General features: G+C 38.2%; 2 protein-coding genes across 13 annotated transcripts; both read right to left on the reverse strand.

Annotated features, from left to right (window-relative positions):
- Nucleotides 1-1,551: 1,551 nt before the first annotated feature.
- LOC116257432 (eukaryotic peptide chain release factor subunit 1-3) lies at nucleotides 1,552-9,545 on the reverse strand. Of its 5 annotated transcripts, none has more exons than XM_031634171.2 (4): nucleotides 9,405-9,545; nucleotides 8,983-9,126; nucleotides 2,440-3,854; nucleotides 1,552-1,993 (listed from the first exon to the last, which is right to left on the reverse strand). In XM_031634171.2, the coding sequence occupies exon 3, from the start codon at nucleotides 3,828-3,830 to the stop codon at nucleotides 2,517-2,519; it is 1,314 nt and encodes a 437-aa protein (XP_031490031.1). In that variant the 5' UTR covers nucleotides 3,831-3,854; nucleotides 8,983-9,126; nucleotides 9,405-9,545; the 3' UTR covers nucleotides 1,552-1,993; nucleotides 2,440-2,516. The 5 variants fall into 5 exon arrangements, with proteins under 5 accessions (XP_031490031.1, XP_031490030.1, XP_049934700.1 ...); XM_031634170.2 differs by having other exon boundaries at nucleotides 8,983-9,129; nucleotides 9,405-9,543; XM_050078743.1 differs by lacking the exons at nucleotides 8,983-9,126; nucleotides 9,405-9,545 and adding exons at nucleotides 4,741-4,883; nucleotides 7,234-7,454.
- Nucleotides 9,546-11,606: 2,061 nt separating this feature from the next.
- Nucleotides 11,607-22,885, reverse strand: LOC116257462 (U-box domain-containing protein 13). 8 transcript variants are annotated; one of them, XR_004173402.2, is made up of 5 exons: nucleotides 22,412-22,885; nucleotides 20,746-22,317; nucleotides 16,205-16,347; nucleotides 12,367-12,666; nucleotides 11,624-12,086 (listed from the first exon to the last, which is right to left on the reverse strand). XR_004173402.2 is itself a non-coding variant. In XM_031634236.2 (3 exons), exon 2 carries the CDS (start codon nucleotides 22,181-22,183, stop codon nucleotides 20,771-20,773), a length of 1,413 nt encoding a protein of 470 aa, XP_031490096.1. In that variant the 5' UTR covers nucleotides 22,184-22,317; nucleotides 22,412-22,885; the 3' UTR covers nucleotides 12,101-16,347; nucleotides 20,746-20,770. The 8 variants fall into 8 exon arrangements, 2 of the variants coding, with proteins under 2 accessions (XP_031490096.1, XP_049934750.1); XR_007573853.1 differs by having other exon boundaries at nucleotides 11,607-12,086; nucleotides 12,367-16,347; nucleotides 20,746-22,293; nucleotides 22,562-22,885; XR_007573850.1 differs by having other exon boundaries at nucleotides 11,607-12,086; nucleotides 12,367-16,347; nucleotides 22,562-22,885.
- Nucleotides 22,886-23,237: the final 352 nt, after the last annotated feature.

A 23,237-nucleotide genomic window follows, 5' to 3' on the forward strand; every position in this document is an offset into this window, starting at 1 on the left:
ACAGTGGGCTTCTGGTAGTGAGATGGTGACGGAGAGAGAACCGAAGTGATGGCCAGAGAACGGTGAGGAAAGAGAAAGACAACGAGTGAAAAACAGGTCCGCGCCTGATGCGTGTTCATCATGCGCGCACTATATCATATTCAGATTTGGATTTGAAAATTCACATGGTATCATATTCAGATTCGTTTAAAGTGAATATATGATTGAATTTGGATTGGGATTCAGTTTCAAGTAAATATCTTATATCTGATATCTATAACTTTGAACGTCGTTTTTTGACAACAGTAGTGCTTTGGTTGGGATTCAGTTGTGCATTTAAAATTTAGATCCAGATTTGGAGGTTGGAAATAAAAGTACGACTGCTAATCAGACTTAGAATATGAATTTAAACAAATATATTTCAAATATGGTATCACTTTTTTTCATTTGTATTCGAATCTGAAGATGTGGAACATCAAATAAATCAGATATGGTGAAAGGTATATTGGATTCGAATACGATTCCTTAGCGTCTCTTATTACCAACATCGGTGCATATGATCAATTGGCATTTGCCAATCACTTATAAAATATCAGCTGACATGAGACTCGTTCAAATCAAATTGGCTTGTATTTGTAGAGAATTGACATTAATTATTAATAATAAATTTTCATTTTCATTTTTAATTTTAAAAAGAGACCAAAAACTGATAAATATGTGCGGATATGTTGCTTGTACCAGATTGTTAAATTTATTAGGAATTGGTACATATGAATCCACATCAACTTCTATCGTGTAACTTTCTGTACCTTTTTTATTTTTGGAGGAATTAAAGTAAAATAGTTTCAACAAAACTAAGAGGTATCTTGTGAATCCATATCAGGTCTGACACAAAAGTGTGCAATGGAAACCACACTTAGAACCTAATTTATCTATGTGACAGGTTCATTAACAGATATTTATGTTCATTTTGGATCTGAAATCCGAGGATCTGATGTCTGACGCCCTCTTCTGGTCGGAGGGTAGATTTGAGTAGTTGTATTTCACAGAGCTCTCAAACCCACAGTGCCTAAATCAACCTTTTTTTTTTAATAGTGGACCTCACAAATCAGCTTTTAGATCAACCTTGGATATTAGATACAAGATTAGCAAACAAAGTTTGGGATTAAAAAGTATCACATGCCTTAGTCGACCAAGCCTCCATACACTTGGCTCAAAGTTGGCATAAACATAAAGAAATTTATATAAATGTGTATATAAACACGCACACACACACACACACACACACTTACAAGCAGGCAGATGAATGGATGAAGAGCAGGCTCAGCGACAGGCTTAGAGCTAGTTTCATTAATATATAGATCCTACGGCGTAGATAATGAGTGATGGCTATATACACTGACAAACCACGATAAAATTCTAAAGATCTGCTTCCCATGCAAAACATAATAAATGGACTACACTGAGAAAAGATCTAATAACCAAGTCCGCCTGGGAGCAGTTCACACCCACCACTACACTGTTCAATAACATAGCAAAAGAATTGATTCGGATGGGAAAACAAACATCATGTTTGACTTGCAAAACTCTAATAATGCCATAATACTTCAAAATGACTACAAAGGTGCCGCAATCCTTGGACCATTAAATTTCACAAAAACAAGAAAATCCAGAGAGAGAGAGAGAGAGACGGCAAACAAGATGACGAGGTACCTACAGCAACAAAAACACACAAGCGCCAATGGCTATTGTACTTAGCTGCTACATTTCAATGGAAAACATCAGAGAACAGCAAGTATTCTTGTAGCAAATTTCAGTCGATAACACACCGCTATCCCAGTCTAGAGAAGTTTTATACCATGATGAACTGCTGCAAAACGCAATTTCACATATCTAGGGTGCAAGCAACTTCACATATCTAGATGTATCCACTGTCACCCGTACTGCTTGAAGGCGTTGCTCTCCAGCTGCTTCGATCTCCATATGCAGTTGATTGCCGGGCGCCGCATCAGTCCTGCATTTGAACAAGTTAAAAGCAGACATACGATAATGCAATGATTGCATGCCATCCGATGCTGATAGGGAAAAAACATAAAGCACATCATGAAACTAAACATGAGTTTTTAGCATGTAAAATACAGTCATTTATTGACAGAAGATAAAAGGGATTTAATTGAACACAGAGCAAGAAATGTAAACGTTTAAAAAGGAAAATTAAGGGATCAAAAGGTCGTGGCTTCGGCGAAAACATCAGAAAAGACAATCATCCTCCAAAAGGTGTCATGCGCCAGGCCTGCCCTAAAAAGGTTCACTTGATTACGGAGCACATAAACTATAGAATCATCAAGGAATCCAAACCTCATCTAGCAATATATGCAAACCTATTTCACAGAAAAAACAAATAGAGAGAACAAACTAACACATAAGAACAAGCTAGAGAATTTTGAGTTTTGAAATTACATCACAAGCATCTCACGGCAACCAAAGCCTGGGCGAGCACAGGGAGCTCCGCACGAGCCCTCTGGATAAATTGATTGCTAGTCTGAATCTTCATATACTTCTCCATCATCAGATATGTCATCGAATGACCTTATGTCAAGCTGATAGCGAAGAATTCCACCAATACCACCAAACCCTCGACAAAACTGGGACCCTTCTTGAGATTTGTTGGTAACAAACTCTAAGGTGCAGCCAAACCGCTTGTATTCATGGGCAAACCACTCCAAGAGAGATGTTTTCTCTTGAACTTCCAGCTCTGCACCAGAAGACAGATCGCGAAAGTTATTCTGGTCAGACTCTTGTTCTTTGTTCAAATGCTTTATGACAATATCTCCGGACACACTGTTCTTGAGCACATATCTGTTGACATCCAGGTTCTCCCACACGATCAGTGTCTCGACTGCACCCATCTCCAAAGTCTTGAGGGTGTCTTCAACTCCAAACACATACTTCCCCGTGTCTTGGCTTATCTCCTCAAAATATTTCCCTATCAGCTTTTTCTCCTGGATAAACTTCACATTTGAGAGTATCTCAGCTGATAGTTCAATAGCCTGATTAAAGCCATTTTCCCCTCCATAAGATACATCAACCACATTCAATATCTTTGCCTGGAGACGGGGATCAAACATATCTGACTGACTCAACTCTGTCTTGAAATCAGCAGAACCAGCCAATATCAACCCTGAAACATTAGGCTGGCTGGTAGCAGGATTTATGAAGAACTGTGCAGCAAGTTCTGCTGTTTTCCTAACATAATTATGCCGCTTCTCCATCCGAAGACGAGCAAACCGCAGAGCAGACTGCCCTCCTCTGCCATGTTTTTTGGGAAGGTCCACTGTGAACTTGTGAAGCACCTCACGTGTATTACCACTTAACGTCCCAAAAAGAGTACCATTACCATCCATGACTATGAAACCAAATTTATCATCAGATTCCAGAAGTTCATTCAGAGCTTCAGTATGGAACTTGTTGTCACACAGATAAAGGGAAGCATTGATGGGTTTGAAAGGCTCAAAATCAATTGTAACCTTCTTTTCTTTCCCATCTTCAGTCACAATAGTTCCTGTATACAGAACCAATCCATTTGGAGGAACCTTATTGTAAAGTTTAAGCCTCTGCTGAGCAGATGTGATGGCTCCCAACACAGATTGCCGATTCACTCTACTCTTGATGTTTGATGCAGTCCCAAACTCATCGCCTAACATCTTAGTAACCCGAGCTATTTGATCTCTTGGCGGCATTATCAAAGAGATCATGCTGGTGCCATTGCCACGAGCAGACTCCAGTGCCTTAATTAATTTCTTGATCTTCCATATTTCAATATTCTTATCAGTTTCATGTCCATCAGCCATTGTGGGAGATAACAGAAAAGTTCCCTGCATTACCATCAACAATTAGTCAATGGATGAAAACCAGTGGCAACAAGAGGTACAACACTAGCAACACTATGAGAAAGAAAGACAAAACATATTGCATATAAAATTTCAAAGAGACAAACTTCATGACAAAGAGAACTTCAGCTGCAGAAAATGTCACCACAAGACAAGAAATTGAATTAATAACTGCATATGAAATTACAGACGACCAACCTGCTCTTTCTGGACTTTTAAGAGAACAGGGAGATGAAGCTGTGCAATAAACAGAACAAGAACAGCCCTCTATCTTGACTCCCAACATGATGACCTACTTACCTGTTTAAATTGTCAGCTGTCACCTATTTAAAATTTTGAACAAATGAATTTCACTCGATTCGAAAACATTTTCAAATAGGCCTTCCCATTGTCGTCCACCATAGGGTTGACAATTGACACACAACACCGCATGATTGAATGAAAGAACTTGAAAAATATTTCCACTCATTCCGAGGCCAATAATTAAAATTCCACTGAATACGAAATATTTTAAGAAGAAAATTATGTGTTGCCAAACAGCCTAATGTATGCCAAAACCCAAAAAAAAAAAACAAACAAACAAACAAGCCAACCACCGAAAGACTTCAGCACTTATCCTAATCCCCAGTAAAACCAACAGAAAGTTCAGCTTAATTACCTCAGGAGAATTTCAATAATGTGTGCAGTAACAGAAAAGACGATTGTAATAATTATAAAAGGCTTGAAACTTCTAACAGTAAAGAACATTTTTTTAAAGCTTTCAACTGAATAATGTTAGAGCCTTACAGCATAAAATATCAACATATGATTATTCACAAATTAATATTTATCTATAACAAGTGATTAATTTGGGAGAATGCTGGAAATCAACCTAATAAATTTTGTTACACAAGCCAAATTTTGTTTAACCAGCAACACTTGGAGAAACTTGTTTTTCACAAGTCTGCATGAGCCTTATTTTCGCCTCAGATAGTCACATGTACTCCTCCAGATGATAAGGAAGCCCAATGCCACCTATATCATGTGCAGACATGACTAATATAAGCATACTAGTGATACTACCCAACCACCAAACACTGGCAACATAAATATGTCGCATGAAATGAGTGATTTCAAATTCCAAATTAGTAATTCAGTGGGCAAACTAGCTTCAATGTCCAAAAAGGTCATAACATGGAGATGCTAGTGAGTTGTGTCACCTAATTCTAGAGTAGTTCTACATAGTCAACAGTAACGGAATTCAAGCCTCCAGCTGGTTATTTAGCTCAGTGGTCGTCCAGGACTGCTATAACAAGCAAGGATGAACGAAAAATGAAATTATTTACTTGATTAGCTCATCACACCATCTAAGTCATGTTTACAGTTTACACCAACTAGTTTCTAGAAATAGCATAGAAAAATTTGACTCTTCACTGGTCTTCATCCTGGGACCTCTAGATGCAACTGGAACAAGTCTAGCCTTTCATTCCTCAGTTTCCAAGTTCATGTTTGGTCAAAATCTCCACTACAAGACGGTCTAAGGCCCATCCCTTATCGACTCCCCTTGTTTGGAACACTGATAATGGTTGATGCTTGGCAACCAGCAAACAATAGGTTATTACTCAACGGAGCTTAATTTGATCATTATGAAGACCCATCCAACTAGGACACCAGACTGCAATCCTTCAAGATAAACCAGTTTTAACCCTTAATATTGCTGAATGCCCATTTCTGCTAGGTCATATTATGTGCCTGCAGAAATGGACATGTCATATCAATACTGTAAACAGGCAATTCTTGTACCACTCATTATGTAGTTAGTATTGAAAGTTTAAGTGTGAACACGCATCACGTATTACCACCTCCCCCCTCCCTTTTTCTCCCAACCAAATTAAAAAAAAAAAGGAAGAAGATGAAAAAGCAACACAAGAAACACATGTGTACATGTGTGTGTGTGTGTGTGTGTGTGTGTGTGTGTGCGCGCACGAGTGTGTGTGTGTGTGTGTGTGAGAGAGAGAGAGAGAGAGATTCAAAATAAAAGAAAAATATGCACATTTAACTTTTAATAGTTTTCCAAATTTCTACAAGTTATCCAACTTCAGAAGAAGAAAAAATGCTAAAATCAGCCAAGTGTAAATCATGTAGACATAGCTCGTGCACTAGTTGCTCAACTATAATATGCCCCATTTTTAGCAAGCATCTACCCAATGAGAAGAATCCATGATAGAGGATTGGAATTTGTATTATACATCTAGCAATAGAATAATAAAAACAGCTCACCCTCAATGTTGAATTGCATCGATAGAATTCGATGTGGTTTTGCAAATTGATGTTAATATATGTCACAGACATAGAGAACATCAATATGAAAGACAAAACATCGTACATAAAATGCATTCTGTCAACATTATGCATTCATGCCCTTGTCTATTCCTTGACAAGGTCGACCCAATCTTGTCATGTTACATTAGTTAGGTTACTATTTTGATCAAGCAAAATTTGTTACAAGGAGACACACATGTAACATCGAAGAAGTTTGAGGTAGTAAAAGAATCAACGAGCCTACACTTCCCTTTTCAAAATTGGACAAGTATTTCAAATAGTCTAGAATGCCGACATTTCAGTTTGATATGAAAAGAAAGATACCTTTTGGTTCACATTTCAAACACAATGTGATGCCGTAAAGTTGTTCAATGACATGGCACCATTTTCATACAGTTATCATCTCGTTACCTATGGTCAAGACTGAAAGAGTGACAGAAAGCAATATCAAAATATCCTCTTGGATGTCATTCATCTAAGTCTAACGCCTCCTCATAGTATCTTTTAACATTTACCTATGTCAGTTGCCCACATACAGAAGGCTGCTCTTGCTGGTCAAACAGACAGCAATTGAGAATACCTACCATGAAGTGCTGCGGAAAAAGCTGCAGAAACGAGCAGAATGAAACAGTAGCCAAATCCACAAAATGCAGCCAGCATCTAACAGCATCCAACAGAAACCGACTGTGAGAAACGTAAAATTTTGGACGAAATCGGCACTAAAACTCACGATTCTAGGTTCTAAATTATTCTGAGCCCCCAATGGACATGAAACCAACCAAGAATCAAAGAAAACACTACCGGAAACTTCAAGTTTCTCGCCGGATTTTCAGAAACCTGAATTAGCGGTAGCATATTTCGGTTTTCTTTAAAACGCGAGCAAGTTTTTCAGTTTTCCGCTCGATTCTTCATTCAGTCGGTGGTAGATTCGATCCTAAGGCTATTTATAACAAGATCCCTAAATTAATGGAATTCAAACCCTAGATTTAACGTTGAAAATCGCGAGTTACTGCCGGCAAGAGGGAGGAGACCATACGGAGAGAAGCACACCTGAGACGCTTACCTTTTCGCAGCGGAGCGGCGCTGCTGAGGAAAGGCTCTGCCGAGCAAGACGTGATGTGAGGAAGAACGCCTCAGGAAGCTACTGCTGCAACGATGCGAGGAATACGAGAGGAGAGAGATGCGCGGAAGCCCTAATGGGCAAAAGATTTTTTCGAAAGAAAGCCGGACCCCTCTCGAGCGTTTTCCTATCTTCTTTCACGATCCGAATCGGGCTGTAACGCCTTATGGGGTGAAAACGCCTCCTTATCTGTCCGTATCGGTCGAAATTTAAAGGGACGGGTGCCATGGGGTTCTCCACGATCTGATTTGCATCGGACGATACGAACCGGATTAAATAACGTTCCAGTTATCGGAAAACACATTGCGTCGAAGGCATCCCGTACCAGCCTTCCACAAGTAGGATTTTTTAACGATTTTTTTAAACAAATGCGACGAAATTTAAAAAATTACAAAAAACTTGCAAAAGTTGTTCGACTAACAGATACTGAAATCAGTTATTTCAGCCCCAAGTGTAAGTAAATCTTCCAACAAATTCGATAAACAGAAGATGAATCAAGCTGCTATCAGAAAATGCTATCAGAAACAAGATTGGGCCTTCAAATAAAAAACTAACGAGCAATTAGAAATCAGATTGCAGCTTGAAGTAGAAAACTGACAAGCATCTGAAGTAAGATTGGGAATTGAGATAGAAAATTGACGAGAGAGAGAGAGATCACCCAGTTACTGCATTCCTCAATTCGTCTTTGGCAAGTCACTTTTGAGTAGAGATGGAGGTCGGCAGAACGCCTACGAAGACCTAAATTTATAATTCCACCATATATACAGTTTATAGATTTGAGACCACGAATTTCGCAACCGGCAGGGCCCCTTTTTCTTTTGAATCCAACCATATACATAAATTTAAAATGTTTACGTGCAGTAATAAAACCAGAACCATCTACAAGAATGTGTACATCAAATTCCATAAAAATTTAAATTTAACTTTAAACTAGAAACAAGATGTCATAAAGTCACATCCACGTCAATTTGTTCAGTTAGGGGATCACACTTTTCAAAGTTCATTTATGAACTCGGATTTACTAGAAAACAGCTAGAACTTTATGAACTCGGATTTACTAGAAAACAGCTAGAACTTTATGAACTCGGATTTACTAGAAAACAGCTAGAACTTTATGAACTCGGATTTACTACAAAACAGCTAGAACCAAAGACACCCGCCAAATCAATCTCTTTCTTTCTCTTTTCTTTCTCCGGTATTCATTTCTCCTCCTCTTTCTCTTTTTCCTTTCCCTTTTTAGTTATTATTGTATTGAAGGACTCCTTTTCCTTAAATTTTATTATGCATTTCCATTTTCTCCGCTCTTTCTCTCTCTCTCTCTCTCTCTCTCTCTCTCTCTATATATATATATATATATATAAGCGATATGGATGCACATGATTATGATTCAACTTTATAAAAGAAAGAAACTAATTTTGTTTTCTAACACCAAATTTGAGCTTTCACACGATGTCGTATACATGCTCGTAATCTAGAAAGAAAATAATCCAAGACGATGGAACTCATCTGCTAACACAAAATAGATATACACAGATATAAAACAGAATTTGCCAATAGTGCCCTTGAACAAAGACAAATATTCAAGCAGAAAATTATAAAATGGAGAAAGGACAAAGAAATGCAGAGGAAAAAATCAAATGTCGGTGGAGAATAATGCCGGATTGAGAGTGAATGAGAGAGAGGGAAGGATACCGGTCCGGTCACAGACGGGTTTTGGCGAGAGATATTCTCCGCTCACAGAAGCCTCCGGAATTGACAAGGGAGAGGACGAAGAGGAAGAGTTGCAGCTGGCCGCCTCCAAATCACACAAGTCTTAGCCTCAAACGCGCCAACCTTCTGCTGTAAACGACCAAAGAATCTCAAATACAGAACCTAATCCTCTATCTCCAACACCAGAAGGATCGTAAAACATGAAATATATACCAGCAAAGGTCCATCAGCGCTAGAAAACACGCTGGAATCCCTAACCCCTACCTATAAACCCTAGATTTACACCAAACAACATGAATCACAAGCGATCGAAGCAAAGGAAAGACGGATCCACACCAATTCGAAACAACAAGAGAGAAAGAGCATCACAAAATCCAAGAAACGAGAAACAACTTCACCGATACCTCTTCCTCCTGTCGCTGCTGTTCTTCCTATCACGAGAATTGCCTCGAAGAGAATTCAGTGAGTTACTCAGATCGTCGATGGCTTCACAAATCAGCGTTTATCTCTAGGGTTGGAAATGGGTCGGATTTGGCTCGAGAGTTTTTGGATCATGGGCACGGATTTGGTTTGAGAGCTTTGTTTTTTGGGGAAATTTTCATTTTTCCGCCACCATTTAACCATAATTTGAATAAGCCAGAACCTTCTATTCTTTTCTTTGCAAAACAAAAGCTACTGCCTTTTGTTTAAGAAGCTGCAATCTTGTTCTCTATTGTTAATTTGTATCCTTACTTTTTAACTGACATAAAAGCTAAAAATATAACTTGGTCAAATAACATTGAAGAATAAGCAGCCAACTTTTTTCTAGTGTGGAAAACTCTTTTCTCAACCTTTAACGTGAGTTAAGAATTTTGTCAAAAAGTGGTTTTAGGCAAGATACATGTTCCTTTCTTCTTCTTCTTTCCCTTTTTGTGATTTCTCGAAAATAAGATTTGAGTTTCATCTTTTGATTTTCACATGAGAGGCAAAGTTAGGGTCGATCCCTCCGTGTCATGTGCTTTCATAGGGATGTCAATAGATTGAATTCAAATTACATATATTTTTAATCGTATATGTTTTTTTAGATATATAGGCTCGAATATAAACAACAAAAAAAGGTTACGCCGAAACCAAAATCCGTTTTCACAATTTGAGTCTGATCTGAATTTAGTTTTTACTTTCATATATGGATCCAAATCTGAATTTTAAACCAAATCCAGCCGATTTTCAAATATAAGAAAATTGGATATAGTATATTTATTTTAGAAGTAAATGTGATTTGAATCGGAATCTGATCTGATTTTTATACATATTTGTATTCGATCATATGTTATTTTTTAAATCCAAATCGGACCCATTTTTTTAATTTTTCTATGTATGATCTTTTTGAATGGTTGAGTTGGATATTCGATCCAAATTGAATATATTGACATCACTAAATAGGAGGCATGTGGCATAAGAGGCATCGTTTCTATGCAAAGCTCACTTCTAACTTTATTTACAATTACCAAAAAGAAGCCTTCCACTAAATACCAAATACTGAAGTAAAAGCTTGTGCTTTCCTATTATGTCATTTTAAGTTGATAAATGTTCTTCATTTCTTATTAAGAAAATAATTTTTCTTTTTTTTTTCTTTTTGTCATAATTAACATTTCAAATACAGTTAAATGAAAAATAACTTGTATTTGGCAGTTGCCAGTAAAAATTTGGTGCTCGTTATGGCGGCATGAGAAGGGGAGAGGGCAGAGCAAATGTTAGGCTCCTAACACAAGACAGTGTGTTAGGGAACATAAATGACAAGAATGTTAGGAAATACTTGTAAGTACAACATTTATTGTTTAGTTGTATATTGTCTACGAACATATACTTGTACGTAGGATTGATGTATATTTTTTATTTATTTTTGTATTTTGACTTTTGTAGTTTACTTTTCTATTTTATTATTTGAAGGGGACATTGGAGTCACCAACGGCTACTTTTGTATCTGTTAGGCTCTCCAACAGCCTTCTACCCTTTGCTATTTGATTCTTGAATGAGGCTCTTTTACAGCTCCTGTTCCTTTTTATATATACAGAATCATGGAGTTTTAAAATCAAAATGCACATTTTTTAAGAAATTGAAATTATTAAACAAATAAGGTATTTTGTTTCTAGAATTAAGAAACTGAAACATAGAATTCTGATTCCATTCCATTTTGGAGAGGAATTATGATTCTGGAATTTTCATTTTTGGATCAAAATTCCAAACCATCAAACACCCCCAATAAAGTTTCTATTTCATTCAGTAGTATGATTCCTTGATGGGCTTTGGTGCCCCTTTGTGAATTGTTTCTTCTTGGGTCAAACCAAAGAAAAAGAAGGAAATGAATGGTTTATTGCAAGAATTGAACTTAATTTTTGTTCAACCATGGGCCTTTGGGAGACATTTGACAATGATGACAAAATATTTCATGTATTTGCCCCAAACACTCAGATTCATATAATTATCGAAAACTAACAATATACATAAAGCAGTTTGTTACAACTCTCATTGCCAGATTGGCCCTTCATATACTATTCAATCCAAAATGATCAAATTTCATTAGTGGAGTATGTAAGGCTGAATTTGGACTAGGTCAAACTTTCACTATTTTCATTAAGGTTTGGGTTTGTTTGAATTAATGGAGTTCAAATTCATAAAAAGATAATTGATAAAAAAACATTGTCTTTAACTACATGTTTTTAGGACATATACTTTGAAAATGTCATGTCTTTGTTTCTATAAATATGGTGTAATTGTAGATACTGTTCCTAGATTTAAGGATTAGATAATTGACATAATCGCACCAATGTTCCTTGTAACAAGAAGTAGATAAGGTCCAACTATGACTGTCACCTGAAGCCACTACAAAAATGTAGAATCTTAAGGGATATAGCACAGCTAATCAGGCTGGTGGTGCAAGAATGAATGTGTTAACTCTTTGATTTCCATAGGCACTACACTCCTATGCCGCATGGGTGGAGCATCATACTGAGATGAATGTAAAACAGTCCTGGATATCCGAGGCAAGGGGAAAGGGAGGGGTTTCAGCTCCTTCCTGAATGGTGGATCTTAATCATCTTGCTCACCTGTAAATGTAAATCTTTTATTAATACATCGCACCTAATTATACATCAAAGTTGGGAGGGGAACCAGGAATGATACATCAAAGTTCAATCCACTACAAGACATAACAATCACTCCCAAAAAAAAAAAAAAAATCTATGATTTGATATCATATCAGGCACAACATCACAATAATCATGATGGACTCTCCTTTTACACCCAAACACAACATCAAAACAATCACACGATATCGTGCTTCCCTTTTACACCCAAAATATGCTAAGGCAAATGCTTAAAACGCACCTGAGAAAAAAATGTTGACGTGAAAAGCCAGAGTCAAGCTCACAGAACTTTGCTGTGATGTGAATGGAATCTTCCAAAGCTTATACCTTGACTTAACGGACGATCTGTGATGTTAAAGAGCTTGGTAGCTGATGTTGAATGATATTCAAATCTCCCTCTTGCTTTGGCCCCACTGCTGAATATTCAGTTCTGATCAATGTGTTTGACACAATGAAGCGATCGTCTTTGGTAGTCTCTCCTTCAAAGCAACTTCTGTTGCAGCACTTCTCACAATTCTATTTTCCCACAAAATCCAATAACCTGCTTATGCAACCACCCAGAAAAAAAAGAGCATCTGAAGCATTGCCACAATGACAAACGACCATCAAATTAATGAGGAACACTTAAGTTCAATACAAGAGGTTGAAGGTTTCCATGCTTAAATTGCTTCAAGGGACAGCTAGGGCTGATCAAGAAGCATAAGTGTTCATAAGCAACTTCACCTTGGGTTACATGACAAGTCTTCAATTAGGGGACAACTGTCACACTTGAAACGAAAAGAGCAGATGAATGAACCATGATGCATATCGATGTTTCCATCATTGGCTATCTTATAGGGACCATGATGCATATAGATATCTCCACCATTGATTAGCTGTTGTGAACCATGCATGTATAGATATGTCAATCATTGGTTATCCCTGAAGAACCATTATTTGCTTAACCCTCAAATATTGGTGCTATATGAGGCATCCTCTTCTGATTGCAGAAAGAGGCTTCTAAACAAGGAAAACACCCATTACTGTAAGACCTTTGTTAAATAAATTATAAAATAACATGGCACAAGTCTGAACTAAGAAAAAATGATTGGAACTACATGGCTTGGAGGTGGTGAAAGTTGTGTAGGTGATACATAGATCTGGTACTATATATATATATATATATATATATATATATATATATAGAGAGAGAGAGAGAGAGAGAAAAAAAAATTGGTATGTGCTAGACACTTAGATGCTAGATGGATAAGGAACAACCTCAGCTCTTGTTTCTTTGCCAAATTCACTATTGAGTGGAAAACAAGGAGAAAAAGTGTAAACTGCTACTAAATTACAAAAATGTCCCATCACCTTTTCTTCCTTTTTTTCTCTCAGCTGCTGATATTTAAAATATCAAGGGCTGAGATGGCTAGCACCTACCAGTTTCTCTCTATCCCTATAGATATATATATATATATATATATATATATATATATATATATATATATATATATGCATGCATGTATGTATGTATGTACATACCAAAACGAGCCCCAGACATGCCATGAGCTGGAGGATACCTGGCGACGTGTAAACAGCTCTTCTGGGCTGCAACATTGTCAGATTATCCTTTAAAAAGTTATTTATTATTTATTCAACTAATTTCATTGATAGACTAAGCCACAACTTTGTAGCCATAATGTTTTCAGAAATTTCAGTAGAGAAGCAAGTAAATGGTGCTTTTTTGTTTGTCCTTATCTCTGGGAATAAAAGGAGACCACAGCAAATCTAGCTGCAAAGCCTGCAATGAAACTTTGCTCTTAATTGTAAGCATTTTGACTGTAGGATTCCTAATAATATATGCCTTACGGTGGAATCAATGTCTAGTCTGGATTTTCTAAAGAACTAAAGACCTGGGAGTCTAAAGTGAACCTAGCTGCAATGAATCTTTGCTCTTAATTGTAGGAATCTTCACGATTTTTAGTAATATCTGCCTTATTGTGGAATCAATGTCTAGCCTGCATTTTCTAAAGCACTAAAAACTGTGGGATTCAGCTGTTTGGTCTGTGGCTTATCCAGGACATGGCAATTTTCACAGAATTCTGATTACCACCATCCTGTATGTAGGAATATGCTACGCTTAGACTGGTTTTGAGAGAGGGTGTGGCCAACATTGTACCAAAGACTTCAAAATAGGGAAAAAAATCCTAGATGTTTGTTGATCTCGTTTCATATAATCAAAACAGAGAAAAAATTGGACACGAACACATCTGCAAGTTCACGAAAAAATACGTGGAACTAGGATAGTTTGGACCAGTAATCCAGTCATAGCTGGTGCAAATATGTGCATCAACATTCATGTGATTAAGGAAAAAAAAACAGCTCCTACACCAACTACTGTTCTTTACAAGAACATAATCACATAATAAATGATAAGAAAGTAGGGGTAGGATGAAGTAGGGGTAGGATGTAGGGCAGATATAACGTCATATTAAAAGGTAACTTCAGGTAGTTGAACAAGCTGGTTTATAAGAACACTCTTAATAAATAAGTCAATTAGATCTATGAAATCAGCTTCAATTTTTCCCTCCAAAGAATAATACACACTTGATAATCACAACAAATGATGCAGTAATTCCATTAATTTTGAAATAATCTACTGTGATTCCTGATTGGACCTTGCAGGTAGTTTCTATTTTAGTTTGTGAAAGATCATCCAAGACATAGTGCTGAATGACGAAGAAAAGATTAATTGCCCACAGTACCAATATCTGTGTGAAATGCATGAACTATACCTGAATTTCTAATAAAAATAATAAAATTTGAAGCAAAAAGAGGTTTCTGCATGCAAATACTTTCTTTCTCACATATCAGATTCTTGAAAGTTGATTTGGAAAAGAAGGCAACATTTCTGAGAGAGAGAGGTGATATGGAGACTTGCCAGCAACAGCATAGGATTGCCCTGGGATGAGATGGAGAGGCGCTAGGAGGCTGGAATCTAATAGCAATGGAGGGGGTTATGAGAGCTGATGATGCAGTGATTAGAGTTCCTCACTCTAATCCCCGCTTGAAGGGTACCAAAGAATGTAATTGAAGGAGAAAGTGCATAAAAAAAACAAGGGAAATCAATAATCAAAGGAAATTAGGGTTTCTCACAATGCCAATTAGCCCTAATCACAAGAAAAGATGCGCTTTTAAGGGGCCTAATCCTAAGATCCGAATTGGATCTTGGGTCTACACAAGTTAAAGATCCAAACCCAAAATACAGCGAAGTCCCAAATAAGCCCTAACAGATCCGAATCTAAGATCCAGTCTATACTGCATCAGCTGATAGGTGAACGAGCTTCTTCGTAGGATTGCCTTGTTAATGAGGAAGAAACCCACTGAAGAGTTCTTCATGAACCTCACAGTGGCTTTGGAGGGCTTCACAGGCTTGGTCGGAAATGTTTTGCGGGGCTGCACAAGCTTGGTGGGAAATATTTTGAGCCCCTCCAAAAAGACCCAGTTACAGGTTCCAAACAAGCTGGACCTCCAAACTTATCGGTTATTAGTCAAAACTAGGTTGTCCGAAATACTCAGTTTTGTTAACTGTGTTTTCATTGTCATCCAAATGCATATTCAATTGAAATTTAAAGCTAAAACTCAGTTGTAGCTCAAAACCAGCTTAGCTAAGGTGTTTTGCCATCACCCAAATGGCCATTAACTTATTCTGACCTACTAGATAACTTTGCATAGATGAGCGGCCAGGAGGCCTAATTCCCTTGGGGAGCATGTTTATACCTGTTTTGAGAAAAAAAAAGTTGTACGTATGAACTTGCAGAGAAAACAACCTCCTGCAACACTGCCAACTAATATTATTTGGTGACAAAAATGAGGTTGTATAAATAGCAAACTCTTAAATTTCAAGATTGGCAAAACTGTGATCGCATAATTTGATGACAAACACCTAGAGCCTAGATGTGTGAAGATCATATTTATCCTTCAGAACTAAGGCCCGTGGAGACATCAACCACTACCATCTATGGACAACAGCATAGCTTAGAAATCTCCAAGAATGAGCACCCAAACACCACACTCCAATGAAAATGTGATAGTCCTACCAAATGACATGCCTCCAACGTTGGTCCTCCCATAGGAAAGCCCAAAAAAATTTCTGTTGATAGCTTTCTCCAATTCTCCTCCTTTAGCCGGCACCAAATAAGTGGAGAAAAATAAGCAAGTGCTGTGACAAGGGTCACGGAATCTGTAAAAGAGAGAGTTAGCTCTCTGTGATCCCAAATTGGAAGCAATATGGCCCGTGATCCTACCCCAACATGATGTCAATACATGGGAATAATGGTCAGCAGGCTCAGATATGAAGCCAGTAGACCGAACATGCAATTGAAGATGATCTGTCAACTTGGAACACAGAACAAAATTTGCTTCTTATCAATTTTTATCAGAACAAACTTAGATGAGATTATTCAAGCTAGCATTGGCAAACTAATAGCAATACTCAAAAGAAAAAATGGGAGATGACATTATGATTTAACTGATCCATGCATATCAAGAAAATTTCCCATTCCCACATCAGGTCATTCGGCTAAATTCAGAGAGCTTGAAATCTCCCTAGACAAAGCACCTTAAATTTGACATTTCATAACATACAACACATCTTGGTCATGTGGATTGCTGCAATTTCATGTGCTATTTGTTGGACCATGCTTGTGATTGCTGCAACTGCATGTACCATTTGTTAGACCATGCTAATATGAATATGATGACAACTTCTATAAGCTTCCATGTCACATAGTTGATAGTTCCTTTCCCCACTTATCGAACGTGAATAAGTCCTGTACATAGAGTACTGTATGGAAAGGAGAGAATTTATGGATGAATATGGGTATGATGACCCCTCTGATGCTTCCACGTTACATAGCTCCTCTAAACTGTTTCTTGAACACAAGTAAGTCTTAAAGATACGAGTACTATGCGGAACTGACAGGCTTTACAGATGAATTATTCCAAACATTGTGTAAGTTTTGCTCAGCATAGGAGTGAAAGTGTTAGAAGAATGGACTTTTGAAAAACAAACCCAAGTAGGGATGGCATGAAAACAATTGTGGCCTGTAGGAACAGGTTGCCCTAACAAGCTTGATTCACATGTAAACAAGCTTTGATGACATGGAAACCCGTATAACCTTCACCACAATTGTTAAGATCCATAAGAGTTCTCATAAGCTTAGTTTCTGTGGTACTCTTCACAAGGCTAAAATGCTTTCTGTTAGCCCCTGCTAACTCGCCAATCCCCTTTTACAAGAAAAACCCACGATAGACACACCCACACCCTAATATCCCAGAGGGCTTCTTCCTCCCAGAGGTAAGACTATCTCACAACTGTGATCCCCACTGATCTGGCCTACCGACCCTATTTATGGAGGTTATCAGGTCAGTCCAATGGACCCGACCCGTGATCCTATATCCGGTATCTAACACTTTCCTTCCTAGGAATTATAGCAAGTTCATGCATCTCTCCATGGTTGAAGGCCATTGATCTTGAAGGCAAAGCATGCAAGTTGAAGAAAGCTACAAACTTGAACAATTTCAAAGAACCTGGTCTAAAAGATCCAACACAATTCATTCTTATTAGTTATACAAGTGTCAAAAAACAGTCTTTTAACAGACAAGGAGGTGCATATATCTAAGTATATAGTGAATAGCAAGGGATAACATATGAGAAGTTTTTAGAAGTCTTAAGGGACCTCCACCAATCTACAACATTGCACTAAAAAAGGAAATTTAATATCCTGAAAAAAGTACCAGTCGCCAGATCTAGCTGAGGCTGAATCACAGTCATCTTGCAAGGAATATGTGAGGCATTATAGTCAATGCCTAAACTTGCACTATTACGATTGGAATTGAAGTCCCCTTTCCCTCTATTCTTTACAATTATGTAACCATACAAAGTTGCATCAAACCCACTTTGCCATGAGAAAGCATGTAAACAGTCTATAATGGAGAAGATTGAAAAACTGTCTTTCCTATATTGAAAATGGTGTACCTTGCCCCCATGGCAGTGCGTCCCTTTGAAAGACGAGATAGGACAATATTCACTAAGGGGCTCCTCCATTTGCTTTCCTTCTCAAATCTTGTTGATGGTATTAGTTTTTATTTTTAAGCATGTTCTTGGAGTAAAGTCCTGTATGGCATCTCTCTTTGTTTTTTTTTCTGCAGTTCCATAATTCATGAATTCTCGCTGATGCTGTTTTATCACTTGATAAAATAATAATTGACCCCAGTTCGAATAATTTGGGCAGCACTCTAATGGCTGTTTCATTTGTGATGAATGTATCCCAGGTTCCTTCTCACACAAATTGAAGATCTTCATGAGCCAAACTACATCTCATAAGATTAGCAACAAGATCCTGATAGCAGATGGCTGTGCCTCACAAGTTGGACCCTTTACGTTGATAATTTTGATAACTCAATACTGTTTGTTGAAGGTGCCTGTTTGACAACTTTGATTAACTTAATGGATTGTTTGCAGTGGCTCAGAGCTTGTCTCAACTCTTAAGCCATGTCATGCAACTCAGGGCATCATTCTCATAAGCAACATTTAATTCTTATTGTGCCTTCTTGATTTTTTTAATGAAATGATGAACAAAGTTAAATAATAAGCTGAAATGTCTTTTTCTAGATTCTTCTTAATAGAGAAAAATCTTTGAGATTTCCTGAAATTCCAAGGGAGAGACTAATGAAAGCAACAAAAGTATACAATTGATAGACCAAGCACTCAAGTTTGGGGAACATATTATTGCCTATGTGGCAGTCACATGCTGCAAAACTGAGAAATCAGACTTTATGGCTCTGACATTATAATAACCACCATGCAACTGGCACATCAAGTGTCAGGGATGAATTCTTGGTAACAACATTACACAGGAAAAATCAGATCAAAAATATTTTTTTGCATGTTCTTCTAAATAGAGGAGAATATCCCTAAGATTCCTAGTAAAACACCATGGAGAAACAAATAAAAGGAATAAAAATACAATTGACATATCAGAGACTCCAGTTTTCCAAGCATATAGCTATTATATGGCACCTATGTGCAAAACTGAGAAATAAAACTTTGTGGTACTGATAACATATGCCAAATGTCACGGATGAATCACAGTAACAAAATTACTCAGGAAAAAAAAATCAGCTCAAAAATATTTTTGTATGTTATTCTTAATAGAGGATAATATCCTTGAGATTCCTAGTAAAACACCATTGAAGAAACTAATAAAAGGAGTAAAAATACAGTTGACAAATCAGAGACTCCAGTTTGTCAAGCACATTGCCATTACATGGCAGTCATACTCTGTAAAACTGAAAAATAAGACTTTGTGGTACTGATAACATGATCAGCACCATCCAATTGGCATGTGAAGCATCAGGAATGGTTCTTTTAAGGGAGACGGTTTGGAGATAAAATGAGACCATAGTGCTTTTGAGTCCTGAAAGCTTGGAGACAAAAAGACCGGGCTGAAATTTTAGAGATGAAAATGAAAGGGTTGAGCCCTCAAAGACAAAAGGGACAACAAGACACCACTGATGCACCTATGCATGCACACCTGCACGAGAGAGAGAGAGAGAGAGATGTTGAGAAGAAATGGTTACCCTGATAAGGCAAAATATCATTGCAATAGGCTCCTATACCACTCACTCAATCTAAAGACACCATTTTAGACAATACAACCAGTAAAAACGAAAAAATTGTGAGTGAAGCATATTTTTCAACTGCAGAGAATTGTGGTTATGCTATAGAAATCTACTCTCTTTAATCTGTAGGATCATAAATGGTTAACAAGTAGTATAGGACTTAACTTGTCTTGGAGTTGCTTATGAGGAGAGACTCAAACTTACAATTTCATGACTATGAAAAACACAGTCATCATGGTTCTGAGTAGCAATATTAACAGTCATTGACAAATATCATGTAGCGAGTCTAGCGACTCATCCCAGACATATAATTATCGAATATATAACAAGAAGTCATTTCTAAGCGATTCCTAGTGAACTCATTTTATGAACAAAAAGAGATCTACAGAAATCCAGGGAACAATTTCTCCTGTGTGGACAACCACTACTAAATGTCAATGGATATCCGTTTCTTGAGAAAAGAAAGCATGAAGACCCATAACAAATCATAGTTCCCATTTCAAAGGATTGTATTTCCCAAGTAAATGAAACATGATATCCTCAGTAGATGGATCAAGTTTGCTGCCTTGCAGACACGTGTTATCTTGCTCCAAGCACCATTCTCTGCTTGTTACTGAAGAATTCCAGAATTCTCACTGATGAATTCCAGAATTCTAACTAACATGATCATATAATTTTTCTTCTTCCATCACGAAATTATGCAAAATATTCATTTAAAATTTTGAAAATGGTCAAGCTGCAATTTATGAACTTACCACACAAAAAAGGTTCGTGCTCGAAAGAATCAGGTAATACATATAACCAATGTCATGGGCAATTCTAAGCTGGTGAAGTGTCTATTATCTAGAAAAGATCAAGTGAAACAAAAGCTGAAGGTATGAAGAATCGTCACTATCCCCCATCAAGAAAGATAGCAGGATTAATTCACAAAGGCCAACATAGTAATTACATGAACCTGTATTGCAGTGACAAAAGATGTGTCAACCATATTCGTGTTCCCTTGCAAGCTGTTCATCAGCCATCCGTCTCAAGGACTGATTTATGTGCTCGTCTGTTCTGTGAATTCTGACAAGCCTATTTACTGTATCTTGAAACGTAGGGGTATCAAATGCTTCTGAGATTCTTTCTCTTAATAATGGATCTTCCGAAAAATTGATCAGAGCTTCTGCTGCGTTATCCTTCACCTCTTCGGATTCATCCCTCAGGAGCCTCATGAGAATTGGAATGACTCCAGCATCGGCAAGTGCACGCCTATCATCCTCATCATAGCTCAATTGCGCAACAGCTCCTGAGACCCTCTCCCGGATCTCAGCTGTTCCTACTTGTAAATTTTCAAGCAGAAGAGGGACTGCACCAGACACTCTGACAACAGGTATGGAATGCTTATAGCTGGACAGATCCCATAGAACATCGACTGCTGCAGCTTTGGCAGCATCATTAGACTGCCGAAGAATTGTCACCATATGTGCAGCAATGGCTACGGCATTTTCCTCGGCAACAGCCAACACACAAAGAACATCTTCTGCAATTTCTTTACCAATAGATTCAGTTCCTTCAAGTAACTCGACAATCAGTGGAATTGCTCCAGCCAGAGCAACAGGTCGGATAAAATCTACGTGGGCAGAGACAATTCCTAGAGTGTTTGCTGCCACAATCTTCAAAGTCGGGTCGCCTTCCCTCATTAATCCTACCAAAACGGGTATGACGCCCGCATCAACAAGCAGCTGCCTTGAGGTTCTCGTCCTTCCAATCATCCCGATGGCTGTAACTGCCCTGGCTCTAGAAGCCATTACCCCAACTCCAGCAGCCTCAATGAGAAGAGGCAGACTGCCAGTGCCAACTATCGCGCGTCTCATGTCTCTCAGCATCGCCATGGCACTCAGTATCTCTGCGAAACAACGCCTTGTCGTGCCGCTAGACGAATCCATCAAACTGATAACTACTTGCAGCCCGTTGTGTCGAATCAAGATCATCCTGTTTTGGCTAGAACAGATAATGATTTCCCTCAGGGACCTCGCCAATGTCTTCCGATGACCGGCTTCCGACTGAACCAGCAGCCGGAGGAGATGCTGAACTGCGCCAGACTGGCCAATTAACCGGCACAAATTATCGCTACGGCGAGCAAAACACATAATGCAGTAAGCAGCTGCCTCTTGAATCGATCTCGGATGATCGAACTGAGCGACATCCAGATGTTCAACCAAAATAGGAACGAGCGGTTCCAGAACAGTTTCAGGCGCAATCTTAGACCGCTTACCCAGCAAAATTGTACCTCTGATCCTACAAACTTCCGACCCACATTCAAGCAACTTCAAATACGTTTCTCTCATGCCTTCCCAATCGGTATCGACATCCAAACTGGTCGAAGATTCATGAACCTCAGCACCATCCATCTCGAAAAATTCAATATTCTAAAGAAACCCACCTCCACAGTAGAACTTCCCTCCAATTAACGACTCGGGCAAAGATTTTTCAATCAATCATAGCGATATTCTGCAGCCTTCTGAACGACCCATCAAAAGATTTCCTGTTCAGTATACAATATGGCGATATGCATTATATAGAAGAGGAAGGAGAAAGCGAAAAGAAAATGCAAAAGAACACAAACTACAAACACCAACCAGGCAGAAAATTGAAAAGACTGCAAAAGCAAGAGTCTTCTAAGGGCCCCAATTGCATGCACCTACTTGGTTTTCTCGGAGAACAAAGAAAAAGAGGTCCAGTCCAGGAAAACCATGAAAAAACACGGAGAACAAAAGAATGAGGGATACCCAAATCTCGCTTGCTTTCCGGCCTGCCAACAGCTATGGTTTTCTTCCAAAAACCGCAGGTTCTGTCAGTCAACAGAAAGGGATTTTTGGAAGCGCTCAAAACGCACAAGAACGAGAAGCCTAATCTCAAAATCAAACTTTTTTATAGCCTGCCTAAGGTTTGTCGTGTGGGAGACGGTAGAGTTAACAGATGTCAAACAGTAGGATTCGGATTGATGCGAGTACAATGGAACCGGGCTGACAGCTGAACTTGGCTTTGGTTATTGTACAGGATAGATCCAAACACAAATTTCGTTGTGCAGTAAAGAAACCGCAACAAGAAAAATCGTTGCTCTTGTTGTCATAGTTTAATCCAGAATTAACTAAATATCGACTAAAGAATTTCCAATTTTCGACCGATCAACAATCTCCAAGACGACTGGATGCCGCTGCCCTGGACTCAAATCTAAACAGGAGACCTTGTAATAACCCCCGGAGCGACGGAACAGGAACAACGCCATTCTGTGAATCAAGTCATCAACGCCTTCATCAAACGCGAGATGAGAATTGTGTAGTCGGTGGATCAACGCCCTCTTGGAATACAATTGATAGTTGACAAACCAGTGACTCGGACTTGGATCAGTTCATAATGAATCAAAAGGTTAGCGAGTTGATTTGTCGACTTGATCAAATTTTA

The sequence above is a fragment of the Nymphaea colorata genome, chromosome 7 (genome assembly GCF_008831285.2).
Source record: "Nymphaea colorata isolate Beijing-Zhang1983 chromosome 7, ASM883128v2, whole genome shotgun sequence".
NCBI lineage: Eukaryota > Viridiplantae > Streptophyta > Magnoliopsida > Nymphaeales > Nymphaeaceae > Nymphaea > Nymphaea colorata.